This window comes from Haematobia irritans, chromosome 1, assembly GCF_050003625.1.
Source record: "Haematobia irritans isolate KBUSLIRL chromosome 1, ASM5000362v1, whole genome shotgun sequence".
Lineage (NCBI taxonomy): Eukaryota > Metazoa > Arthropoda > Insecta > Diptera > Muscidae > Haematobia > Haematobia irritans.
The window spans coordinates 11440856-11455163 of NC_134397.1; the positions used below are offsets into that span (position 1 = coordinate 11440856).

At 30.0% G+C, this 14308-nt stretch overlaps 1 protein-coding gene across 5 annotated transcripts in view; it reads left to right on the top strand.

The window, feature by feature from the left end:
• LOC142220210 (galactose-binding lectin l-1) overlaps positions 1-14308 on the top strand; it is a 25846-nt gene continuing 11538 nt past the window's right edge. For all 5 annotated transcript variants that reach the window (XR_012717844.1, XR_012717845.1, XM_075289211.1 and 2 more), the window contains exon 1: positions 1-679. Coding sequence is in view for 3 of the 5 variants with exons in the window: in XM_075289211.1 (XP_075145326.1) it covers positions 582-679 (98 nt within the window). In the remaining 2 variants the exon portion in view is untranslated. The remainder of the gene's footprint in view (positions 680-14308) is intronic.

The following is a 14308-nucleotide window of genomic DNA, read 5'->3' on the forward strand; positions in this document are numbered from 1 at the left end:
TCCGGCAGATACGTTTCGCTAAAAGCCAATCAACACTCTGCATTTAGTCGAATTTGCGGAGTTCACATAAGTGGCAGAACATTTATTAAAAAAGCGCAATAAGTGAAAAATATTCGAATTCATAAATAATAATAAAATTAATTTTTGTGTTCAAAGTGTCATCGAACATATAGAAAGCATTTAAGGAAATCATAAATAAAAACGAAAATTGTGCAAAACAAAAAAAAACTCTACATTATTAATTATTTCTATACTTAGCAACGGACGAGAGAAAATTTCCATAACAATCGTCTTCGCATTAGAAACAAAACGGTAGCAAGTGAAATATAAAAAAAAAACAACAAATAATAATTTTTATGAATGAAAAGAATATAACTGTATCAGAAGTAACATATTTCACATAATATTTCAAGCAAAACATAATTAGCAGTAGGCGTCTTAAAACGACAAGAAATATTTATAAATTAAAAAATATACAAACGCATCATCAAGGTTCATATCACTGCTATTTATAAAAGAAATTGGCATACCAGAATAGTGCATCTACAATATTTTAAGGAAAACGAGTACAAAATATCAACATGCCACCGATAGCATATTCTACTAATATAATACCCAATATTCTGCGGAAAGGTGATAAAATACGCATCAAAGGAGTTTTGAAGGATAATGCCCAAGAGTAAGTGTTTTAATGGCCTTATTTTCCTAAAATAAAATTCCAACCTTAATTGCAGTTATACTGAGAAAGACAGCTATATTGACTTTTGAACAAAAATTATGTAACGTAACAAAATATCATTACCAAAATCTATGGATCCAATTCAATTGTTTTTACATTTTCATAAATTTAGAGTTGTGGTCTTTAGTTCTGTGGATTGGCAAGAGCCGAAGGATACGCATCCACTACGTTTTTGAAATGAGGTGCGGATTTTTTGGCCATTCTTGGTTTGCACACTGAAAAAAGATTACCAAGTTCTAAAGACTTTGTATTTATTTCAAATGTTTTTGGTGGGTATTAAGTTCGAGTGTTTAGCCGCTAAAGTGAAAACTAAACCAGTAAAAAAGGCATAAAATTATACATATTTGTTGCAAATTTTATTATAACTTGATGGGGAATTGCACACCCAGAAAAAAAGGGCTCCAATGCCAACTGAACTTTATTTTAGTTCATGAAGATTAGTTGATTTTAGTTAAATTTTGCACAATATGAGTAAATGTTCCTTATTTGAATAATTTTTTGCTAACTTTAATGGCGTGACTTAAAAATAAGAAAAAAGTTGTATACAAATATAGTGCACAATTTTACTAAAAAATAAAATAGTTCATATTTTCCTAAAATGGCAGAAGTTTGCTTAAATTGAGTTCATAAGTCTCTGAAATGAGTAAATTTTACTAAAATTGTACCTGTCTCGAACTTCGTATATTTTTCTTTCAACATATGAAATTTTCTTAAACAACGGAAAAAAATTAATTATTTTTAAAAAGTGTTCTTCAATTTGACAAAAAGTATTAACTTATTTGTAACATGTTGCAATTAGAAAACTATTTTAGTTAAAATTTTTCTAAAATAAACCTACATTTTCTTCCACGGTGGGGTCACTTTTTTTTGGGTGCACAAATCAAATTTACACAAAAAGTTTGTATTCCTTAAAATGGATTATTTAAAAAAAGTAATCGTGAAAAAATTACGATTTTAGCGGCTAAACTCGAACTTAATACCCACCTTTTGGCATTGATTCCGAGCCAAAGAAAGAATTACACTAATGATACACTCAAAAAAAGTTTACTTGGATTCAAAGATTTTGACCTCCCCTCAAAGATTTTGCTATTGATACCGAGCCAAGGTTAGGTTAGGTTAGGTTATGTGGCAGCCCGATGTATCAGGCTCACTTAGACTATTCAGTCCATTGTGATACCACAGTGGTGAACTTCTCTCTTATCACTGAGTGCTGCCCGATTCCATGTTAAACTCAATGACAAGGGACCTCCTTTTTATAGCCGAGTCCGAACGGCGTTCCACATTCTAGTGAAACCACTTAGAGAAGCTTTGAAACCCTCAGAAATGTCACCAGCATTACTGAGGTGGGATAATCCACCGCTGAAAAACTTTTTGGTGTTCGGTCGTAGCAGGAATCGAACCCACGACCTTGTGTATGCAAGGCGGGCATGCTAACCATTGCACCACGGTGGCTCCCAAGCCAAAGATGCGGCTATTTTAAAATAAAGACATTTTTTTGCGACCAGTCTGGATTTAAATATAGGAACAATAAAATTAAAATTAGGATACAGATTACATTTATCGAATTTTCATTCTCTTTTCGCGGTATAGATGGGTATTAAAGGGTGATACGGTCAAAATTTGGTCAAGGGAAAACGCGTGTAAATCGGTGAAATCGTTTATTTAAAAAATCAAATTAAATTTATTTTTCAAGTTCAATTAGTATAAAATTCAGGAAAAATATTCAGTTAGGCTTTCGCTTTTCCAAATCCGAATTGCCGGGCCTCACGCTTGACACCTGCCATCAGATTTTGTACAGCCACCTTGTCCACCTTCTTCGCCGCAGAAAGCCAGTTTGCCTTGAACTGCTGCTCGTCCTTAGCAGTTTTTTGGTCTTCTTTAGGTTCCGCTTGACAATAGCCCAGTATTTCTCAATTGGGCGGAGCTCTGGCGTGTTGGGAGGGTTCTTGTCCTTGGGAACCACCTGCACGTTGTTGGCGGCGTACCACTCCATGGCCTTTTTACCGTAATGGCAAGATGCCAAATCCGGCCAAAACAGTACGGAACAACCGTGTTTCTTCAGGAAAGGCAGCAGACGTTTATTCAAACACTCTTTCACGTAAATTTCTTGGTTGACAGTCCCGGAAGCTATGAAAATGCTGCTTTTCAAGCCACAGGTACAGATGGCTTGCCAAACCAGATATTTCTTTGCGAACTTTGACAGTTTTATGTGCTTGAAAATATCTGCTACCTTTCCCCTTCCTTTGATTTGATTTGGCAACTTTTAGCGATTTTGCCAGCTTTGCGTGCGAGTAGCTCGGATTTTCGCGATGCGCGAGCAAAATTTTGATACGCTGCTCTCCTTGCTTGGACGGCATTTTGACAACTGAAGAGTGAATTCCAAAATCAAAATAGGAGCAACATTCTACACACACACACCTTCAAAATGAGGGGTGTTCAGGTTTTTTAAATGCAAAATTGAAAGAAATACGTCAAGTTTATATTGACCAAATTTTGACCGTATCACCCTTAAAGTTCGAGTTTAGCCGCTAAAATCGTCATTTTTTCACGATTACTTTACCTTAATAATCCATTTTAAGGAATACAAACTTTGTGAAAATTTATTTATCGATTTTTCATTCTCTTTTTGCGATATATCAACAAAGTTATTCCAATACAAGTAATGTCGGTTTAAAAATCCAATCCACAAATATGTCAAAATTTTTCTTCGTAATGTCAAAAAACCTTAAGTGAAAGATGTAAGATCGAAATAAGTCTTAGCCTACACTAAGACGTTTTTATTTAAATCTAAAAATTCAATATATCCGTTATTTTTAAGACGATTTCTCTGTTGCGGTTCTTGGTACGTCCATGGTTGTTTCCAATTTTTTTTCCGATAAGAAGTTTCGTTCACAGTAATGACACTGAAAAAAATATTGTCGTGAGGTCAAAGATTTCATGTCTTTAAAATACGAATGCAAATTTTGCTTAGCATAGAAGATGCATTTCTCTAATATAAATTTTTTTTCTTTGTCCAAAAGTCGATAAACTTTTCAATGAAGTCGTATTGTCCTTATAATTAAGTGATTTCACTTAAAAATGGGTATCATAACATGAAAGAAAAAATGTTTGGGCTAAGCTCAGCTTAACTTTAATAATTCATAAAAATTGTTGTCTTTTTGCATCTTGACTACAAAGTAAAAAATTGTTCATATTTAGGACACTTTATTTTAAATACGTTTTTTACTTGAAACATAGCATAATTTCTACTGGAAGTCGAGTCTTAATTTGGAAACTAAAGTTATCGTTAACACGTTTTTAAAGGTCTTTGATATATAGCATATAGCATATGAAGAAAAAAAAAACTGAAAAAGCGAAAAATTAAAATTTGCTTCCTAGAAGCAAATACACAAAACCCAAATTTAAAAGAGAATTGTATCTTAAAAGTATCCTTACTTGTATTCTCCGCTTCTTTGGCTCGGAATCAATACCAAAATTTTTAAAGTAAAGACAAAATCTTTAGAACCAGGCATGTTTTTTTTTCAGTGGAGGCTCGATGAAAATGGTTGGAGAGCAGCCGTCGGCATGCTGTACTTTCCATCACTTGAGATGCTCAAATTCCCGTTAGATAGATAAACGCAATGATTTTTAGAGTTTCGAACTTGCCAAATTAGTAACACGATTTTCTGAAATTTAAGCCGTTTCGAGTTTAACTGTTTTCTGACACCAAAGTAAAGAAAAGCATGGCTTTTGGAACTTGTCTTTACCATCAGCTCTTTTTAAGAAAATATTGTTTGCATTCTTTTTGTAAGACTAATCAGAACTTCCTTCAAATGTCGCCTCTGATGACTCATATTTCTGTGAGAATTTTAATATTTGAAAATGTTTGTTTTATTCGCATAGTCGATTTTGTGATGTCATTGTATACAGTTTTCTCAAGACTCTTATCATTCTAATGAAGAGTCATCTATGAATGTTATTTTCAAAATAGGTTCAAAATAGACAAAAAGTTAATTTCTATGATAACAATTTCTTGCTGATAAGTGTGTGATAATCTTATCAAATGTATACCTAATTGATGAAATAAACTAAAGAATTATGTTATATCGAATTGATGTCAATAGACTCATACGCAGGAAAAAGTGAATTATTTTATTGAAAAAATTATTTGATTTTATTGAAAAATTATTTCATTTATAACTAATTCGAAATCCATCGATTAGTTGAAAACTCGATTCTCTATTCCTTGAAGTATGCACATATAAACATAAATAAACCCATTCTAGTTTGAAGAATAAGATTCATTCCAATTCATGCATAAATCCCGAGTTTCAAGATCTTATCAGTTTCGTTTTTTGATGAAGAAAAAATCTAAAGAAAACTTGATTTTTTTAAATTTCTTTCCTTGAAAAAGATTCAAACGTTTCTTTCAGTGTATAATTAGATGTATATCCTATAACAACAATTGTAACGATATGAAAATCAGAAACTGTAATATTCCCAACCCTTGGAGTATGTTATTATTTTTTTTTAGCGAAAGAAAAAACTACGTTCATGTGGTATGAAACTCCCTTTTGATACAAAGTATTTTCTGTAAGAGCAGATAAAACTATTTCTATTGGCTTTTAAAGAAATTTATTAACGACAAAAGAATACTTATTTTGTATAAAATTTATGTTTTTAGAAAAGGAATAGTTTATTCCTTCAGTGTACACCCAAAGAAATTTGTTAGTAGGGACAGCAGAAAAGTCTGCTAAAACAGCAGAAAGTCTGCTGAAAAAGGGACAGCAGTCACTGTTTGCTGAGCAAACATTTCCTGCTACTTTTGAAACAAATAAAAATGTCAACTTAGGAGCTATTCTAACATAATTAAAACAATATTTTATGATTATCTATAGTATTTGACCAAAAATCTGAATATTTATTGAATTGAGGCATAACAGCAAACAAAATGTTTGCTGATCGTATTTAGGAGCTTGTAAGTATACTACAGTGCAAAAATATTCCAAAAACTACTTTTGGTTCTTAAATATGCCTTGGGGAAAAATGTATAACCTAAAAATTTTATAAATTGTTGTACATTTGGGCCTGAATTACAAAAATATAACAGCAAACATCGACTGCTGTTTTTAGCAGACTTTTTTCTATGAGTGTAGAAGTACAAGTTTGACATAAGATAGAAATTGTGATAAAGTGAATATTAGAAACAGTAATATTTTAATTGAATTTGGTTATGGTACTATCATTTCTGTAATTAAAAATTAATTGTATCAATTAAATTCGTGATTGAAGACAAAAAATATTTTTTTCTGTGTAGGTTTGGGAGGTTAACAAACAAAACTTTTCATTATACGGATGAAAGGTTCGTACCTTGTGTCTAACCCTCTTATATTAGTGTTTTGATTAAAGCAGTTTCAAACATTAAGATCTGATAAAAAGTTGCTACCTTCATTTAGCAAAAGGCATTTAGAAATAGGGTATAATAAAAAAATGATTATATCATTACGACATAGTAATTTATGCTGCAATTGGAGCTTTTATTGCACGATAATAAACTAACTATGAACAATGTCACGGACTAAACACCTTTTGAAAACTCCACTACACCCAGAAAAAAGTGCCTTCCAAACTAAAGGAAAACATTTTCATCAATATAGTTTATCCATTTTATTTCCATTAAGGTAAATTTTTGTGAAAAATAATAAAATTTACTCGTTTCAGTAAAAAAATCCTAAACTGCAAGCAGTTAGGAATAGTTCATTAACTAGAATAAGGCATGGAATTTTACTCATACTATTTTCTTCGCTGGGTATAAGAATTTACTACTGAAAAAGAAAATTTTATTCACCGATAACAAAGCATTCGTAAAAATAAACAAAAACCGAACTAAAACCAAGTTTCCTCAAAATTAGTAAAATTTCTTATAAAATGATAATTGCGACTTCCTTTATAATAGAAAGTTTTTCATACATACGAACAACACTTGGCATAGAAAAATATTTTAGTTCATTCGTACTAAGAAGTATGCAATCCTTTCAAAACTTAAGGAAACACACTTGTTAGAATATAGGAAATTTTCCTAAATTTCTATTGTCTACCTGTAATCGATACCTGTCATCGTAATCGATGTGTTTGCGCGTGGGTGTAATCGATATATTTGCGCGTCGGTTGTTTTTTTAGTTGGAATCGCGTTGTTTCGGAGAGATTGTTAAAAAATAATATGGTAAAATAATATAATAAATAACAAATAAAATATATAAAATATTTGTTATTTTAAATTAGTGAGAAAAATTTTCGGTTTTTTAAATAAATCTATCAATGTGCGTGATAGTGTATAAACAAAGAAAACACCAGCAGAATAACAACCCTTTCATTTGTCTTCATTTTGGAATCTTCAATTATCAGGTAATATTCAGTGACGCTAACCTTTTGCAACAAAAATGTTTTATGATTTTTTATATTTGTAGGTATTGAAATTGTAAAAGGAGGACAAAATCGTTAGGCAGCAACTTATTAAAAGTGAAAAGTACAAGAAGAAGAAAAAGTGCGTTTTACAGTTGATAATATCACACGGAAATTGGAAATAGTGGAATAATAAACTAATATTTCAAAGAGATTCGATGCTGTTGATTCTTAATAAATATATTCAATATATTAATAAAACATGTCTTTAATTGAAGATAAAATTGCTTATAGAAATAAATAATATTGTATTTAAAAACGAAGGTAAGCAGTTCTAATTATGAAGTAAAAGTTTTACCACAAATGTGTAAGATTTGTCGAAATGAATGAAAAAATTTCAATAAAATCATTCCATATATGAATTCAAATTAGTTAAATTTTTTCATTCTGTAGTATAGTGGTATATAAATATAGGAAAATGTTAACTAATATATGGAATGCATTATTCCTAATTTCTACGAAAATCACATCGTTCAAACAAATAAAAATGTCTTTGGCGCTATACGAAGTTCAACTTTCTTCACAATGAGTTCATTTTAACTTAAAGAAGGGGTCACTTTTTTCTGGGTGTATACATTAATGAGAACTGCTTAAGTAAGGCTCCTTATGATTGCACACGTACCGATTTCTAGGGCCAATACTATGGTCATTATATTTTCTAATTTATGTAACCATTTTAGTACCCTATTAAATTATAAATTCATATATTGATTTGAAAAAAAAAAAAAAACATGAAACAAATCCATGCGAGTGGTAAAATAATAAAAATTAACTTTTGATGCTGATTAAGAAATATTATAAGATAAGAATATTATAAAGCACGTCTTAAAAACTGTATTGTACATTAATGATCTATTAAATAAAGTATACCTGATTATTGTAAGACATTTTTCAAATACATATTTTTTTTAATTTAAGCAAACTTTTTATTTTCCCTTTAAAATTATAAATTCATTAGTTCCCTATTAATTAGTCTTAACGAATTTAGACCATAATTTTAATAGTCATTTAAAAAAATAGAATTCATTCCCTCTTGTTTTCAAAATATATCTCCGAATTAAATTTAACTTTTTAAAAGCAAACATTGTTTTTTTTTTAAATTAAACTTCTACACCGTCCCAACGATTGTCTCCAATCATTTTTCTTTGCTTTTAAAGAAAATTTTTAGCATCTAAGGAAAATTCGGTTGCCTAAAATTTCGTTCCTCAAAAAAAAAACCCCAGCTTTCAGTGTAAAGGTGGGTATTAAGTTCGAGTTTAGCCGCTAAAATCGTCATTTTTTCACGATTACTTTTCTTTAAAAATCCATTTTAAGGAGTACAAACTTTGTGAAATTTTGCTTTGGGATATTTCCCATCAAGTTATAATGAAATCTGCAACAAATATGTATAATTTTATGTTTTTTTTACTGATTTAGTTTTCACTTTAGTGAAATTTAGCGGCTAAACTCGAACTTAATACTCACCTTATGGCAGGAATATACAAAAAAAATATACTTTTGTTCTTGACAATACTTTGGGTAACATTTTACAACCTAAAAATGTTGTGAATTGTTGTCCGATAGGAACACAAAAATATAGCAGAAAATACCGACTGTTGTAGCAGGCTTTTTTCTCTAAGTGTATAATTGTACTATTATTGATTTCATATATATTTGTTTTATATTTCTTTAAGTAAAAGTTTTTAATGGATCTTTTCATCCAGACAAGAATTAATCATTTCACCATGCAATTTTGTATGAAATTAGTTGAACTCACACCAAATTCACAAAACCTTTCATTTGCCATTGCCAAAATGAATTCAAAAGATTTATTGCGTTCAAGTAGTGCGCCGATGATGTCATAGACAGACAATAAGGCTACTCAAAAAGGACCGTAAATGTGGCTAAATTTAAAAGGAGCCACAAAAACGTACACACATACTCTTCAAATTTCTAAGAAAATAAAAAACAAGCATGAAATAATCAAAATCGATAGCATGTGAGCGGAGATGGGCTCGCGTCACAAATGTATAACATTTGTGACGCGAGAAGAAGTCACGTGTGAGTCACTTTACTTAAGAATGTAATGTAAAACCAACCTAGACAAAGTGTATGAGTACACAGAAAAAAATTTCACGAAAATTTTTCCAATTAGTTTAATTAATGAGTTTACAAAAATATTCAATTAAACATTTAATTGATTCAACAATTTGTTTAATTGAAACAGAAATTAATAGTATCAATTAATTTTTTAATTGGATCAATTATTTTTTTAATAGACTTTCAATTAATTTTTCATTGATATTATAATTTCTGTGATTGAAGACATTTCAATTAAAAAATTAATTAGATCAATTAAATACGTGATTGAATCAGAAAAAAATTGTGTGTGTGGTTCAAATATAAGAATCATATTAGTCAATCGTACCTATGTTCCTTCCGTTTCCACAATTCAGAAAAATATTAATATCTTGGCATTTATTCTAGGAGTGAATAGTAACTTTAGGGATTGTAATGTATTTAATGTATACTTGTATTAAAATGTTCCTTTTGTGTCCCCATTCAGAAAAACTATAAATGACTTGATACTTATTCTAGCAGTGAACAGCAATCATAGGGATTGTATGAGCATTAATTTTTTTTCAACTTTTTCATTTAAAATTTAGAAAAGTTTATTTTTTAAAATTTTTTAAATGGAAAAAGTCAACTTTTTAAAATTGTGAAAAAATCGACTTTTAATATTTTTTGTGGAATTATTAAAAAATCGATTTAAGAAGACGACATCGACTTTGACAAAATTTTGTATCCATACTTTATTTAATGATCACTGAACACAAATAAATATATTTTAATCTTTGATAAACAAATTTCTTATAAAACAAGTAAGGAAAGTCTAAAGTCGGGCTGGGCCGACTATATTATACCCTGCACCACTTTGTAGGTCTAAATTTTCGATACCATATCACATCTGTCAAATGTGTTGGGGGCTATATATAAAGGTTTGTCCCAAATACGTACATTTAAATATCACTCGATCTGGACAGAATTTGATAGACTTCTACAAAATCTATAGACTTAAAATTTAAGTCGGCTAATGCACTAGGGTGGAACACAATGTTAGTAAAAAATATGGGAAACATATAAATCTGAAGCAATTTTAAAGAAATTTCGCAAAAGTTTATTTATGATTTATCGCTTGATATATATGTATTAGAAGTTTAAGAAAATTAGGGTCATTTTTTCAACTATTCGACTAAGCAGTGGCGATTTTACAAGGAAAATGTTGGTATTTTGACCATTTTTGTCGAAATCAGAAAAACATATATGTGGGAGCTATATCTAAATCTGAACCGATTTCAACCAAATTTGGCATGCATAGCAACAATGCTAATTCTACTCCCTGTGCAAAATTTCAACTAAATCGGAGCAAAAAATTAGCCTCTGTGGTCATATGAGTTTAAATCGGGCGAAAGCTATATATGGGAGCTATATCTAAATCTGAACCGATTTCAACCAAATTTGGCACGCTTAGCTACAATGCTCATTCTACTCCCTGTGCAAAATTTCAATTAAATCGGAGTAAAAGATTGGCCTCTGTGGTCATATGAGTGTAAATCGGGCGAAAGCTATATATGGGAGCTATATCTAAATCCGAACCGATTTCCACCAAATTTGACACGCATAGCTATAATGCTAATTCTACTCCCTGTGCAAAATTTCAACTAAATCAGAGCAAAAAATTGGCCTCTGTGGACAAAGGAGTGTAAATCGGGCGAAAGCTCTATATTGGAGCTATATCTAAATCTGAACCGATTTGGATGATATTTTGCAAGTTTTTCGAGACTCATAAAATATTGGGATGTACGGAATTTGAGGAAGATCGGTTGATATACACGCCAATTATGACCAGATCGGTGAAAAATATATATGGCAGCTATATCTAAATCTGAACCGATTTTTTTCAAAATCAATAGGGATCGTCTTTGAGCCGAAACAGGACCCCATACCAAATTTTAGGACAGATAGACATCGCTAAATCGACTCAGAATTTAATTCTAAGACGATCGGTATACTAAACGATGGGTCTCAGACTTTTCCTTCTTGGCGTTACATACAAATGCACAAACTTATTATACCCTGTACCACAGTAGTGGTGAAGGGTATAACAAATACTCGTACCTATCATGTCTTTGGTGCCTTCTCTACGTCAAATAACCATTTTAAAGTACGAGTATATGGTCAAAAGTAAACGACAAAAAGTAATTAACCCGATTATTTTTGTGATATGGTAAAAGTTGATTTACTTTTAATCGCGTTGATACCATAATACAACATGAGAGCGTGACTGATGTAATAAGGATTTGGTCAAAAATACTCAACATAAGAACTTTCGAAAAATAAAACCTCAAGTATAGAAAAGGTCAATGACTTTGTCAAACAATTAGTTTTACAATATTGTATGCAGTCAAGAAAAATGTTGGTGGTAAAATTCAACAAAATTCTATGCAAATGACAATACAAATATATATATACACTACAAAAAACTGTTTATTTAATAGCAAACATTAGGTAGGGCGTAGTATACACACGCTCACAAAAAATCGCTTCTGTAACATATACTCCCAAACATATTTTGCTTCAAGCATATACATTTTTGGGTATTGCCCAAACATTTATATGTTTGATCTCTTCCAATATATAATATGTTTGAAAGCATATTGGTCTAAACAATATATGTTTGGGTAGTCTAAGTTCCAAACATTTTGTATTTTTGCATCCAAATTCAATAATGTTGTCTTCCAAAAAACAATATGTTATTATGTGAACATATAATATGTTTGGAAGCATTTTGCACCCAAAAATATTATATGCTTAAAAAAATTCTCCCAAACAATATTGTGCTCAAAAGTTTATTTATTTATTTATATATTTACAATCATAATGAATTATGAAAATAAACAGGTAATATAGGTGCTAACAACATAGGTTTTCGACCTGAATGCTCAAAATTTTGTTTCTGCCCAATTGTATATTCCCCCACATCTTTCTCACTCCCACGAGATTTTTTAGTTCTTAGCACCTTTTTCTGTAATACAAACATTGTAGAAGAAATTATCCAATTGTATGATTTTTTTTATTTTAATTTTACCTTTTGCCGGACGGGGATTCGAACAGCGGACCACACAGTTTGTAAGGATCAAAGAAGTAGCTGATCAATTGCCCAAGGAAAAATAAAATGTTAATTTTGTAATAACAAGTAACAACCACCAACTTAATTCAATATCGCTCCCTGTTAAATAGCGCTCCAAGCTACTAAACATATATATGTTTATAGGCTACTTCTAAATTAATATATGTTTGCATCCAAGCATATTATATTTACAAACATTTTATGTCCCAAACATAATATGTTCTAACATATTAACATATATGTCCCAAACATGTTATGCTAGTTTATGAACATTATATGCTTGCACTCAAAAATATTGTGTTTAAAAATTTGTGTTCCAAACATATAATGTTTATAGCCAAACATATCAAAAACAGTCTTTTTCATCCGTGCACTCATCGAAAAAACTATGATATTAATTCTTTTGATTCTTTGATATAAAGATTTTAATTAAAATAAATTTAATAAACATGTTTTAAAAGAATTACAAAATATTTAAAAAAAGACAGTATACAAATGCCTAAATGGAAAAAATAGAAACTGAAATTAAAAACATTTTAAATTAAGAATTAAAAAATATACAAAAATAAAAATATTAAATTTACACTTTAGAAAGAAAATTATAGGACCCCCTTCAATAATAAAAATATACAAATAATACTTTAATTTTCCTTTTCCTAATCAAATTTTCCTAACAAATTTAAATATCTCTTGCAAATTATAAAATTTTAATTAAAAAAGTTTCCTATAATATAGGCCACAGATTCAGCGTTATCGTTGAGAATTTCCAAAGAGCGGCACAAAAGTGTAACGTGCCACAAAAGGTGGCAGTATTTTTTTATAGTGATTTTTTTCAATCTAGACAGGTCGAAAATCTATGTTGTTAGCACCTACACCCTCACAAAAAATCGCTTCTGTAACATATACTCCCAAACATATTTTGCTTCAACCATATACATTTTTGGGTATTGCCCAAACATTTATATGTTTGATCTCTACCAATATATAATATGTTTGAAAGCATATTGGTCTAAACAATATATGTTTGGGTAGTCTAAGTTCCAAACATTTTGTATTTTTGCATCCAAATTCAATAATGTTGTCTTCCAAAAAACAATATGTTATTATGTGACCATATAATATGTTTGGAAGCATTTTGCACCCAAAAATATTATATGCTTAAAAAAAATTCTCCCAAACAATATTGTGCTCAAAATTTTATTTATTTATTTATATATTTACAATCATAATGAATTATGAAAATAAACAGGTAATATAGGTGCTAACAACATAGGTTTTCGACCTGAATGCTCAAAATTTTGTTTCTACCCAAGTGTATATTCCCCGACATCTTTCTCACTTCCACGAGATTTTTTAGTTCTTAGCACTTTTTTCTGTAATACAAACATTGTAGAATAAATTTTATGATTTTTTTATTTTAATTTTACCTTTTGCCGGACGGGGATTCGAACAGCGGACCATACAGTTTGTAAGGATCAAAGAAGTAGCTGATCAATTGCCCAAGGAAAAATAAAATGTTAATTTTGTAATAACAAGCAACAACCACCAACTTAATTCAATATCGCTCCCTGTTAAATAGCGCTCCAAGCTACTAAACACATATATGTTTATAGGCTATTTCTAAATTAATATATGCTTGCATCCAAGCATATTATATTTACAAACATTTTATGTCCCAAACATAATATGTTCTAACATATTAACATATATGTCCCAAACATGTTATGCTAGTTTATGAACATTTGTTTAAAAATTTGTGTTCCAAACATATAATGTTTATAGCTAAACATATGAAAAACAGTCTTTTTCATCCGTGTATATTGCATGTTCATTTTCATAATTCATTATGATTGTAAATATATAAATAAATAATTTTTCAATCTAGATCTTAAGGATCATAAAAATAAATGTATCTCTATTAAGTTGAAAAATATTTTTTTCAATTCTACACTAGAGAA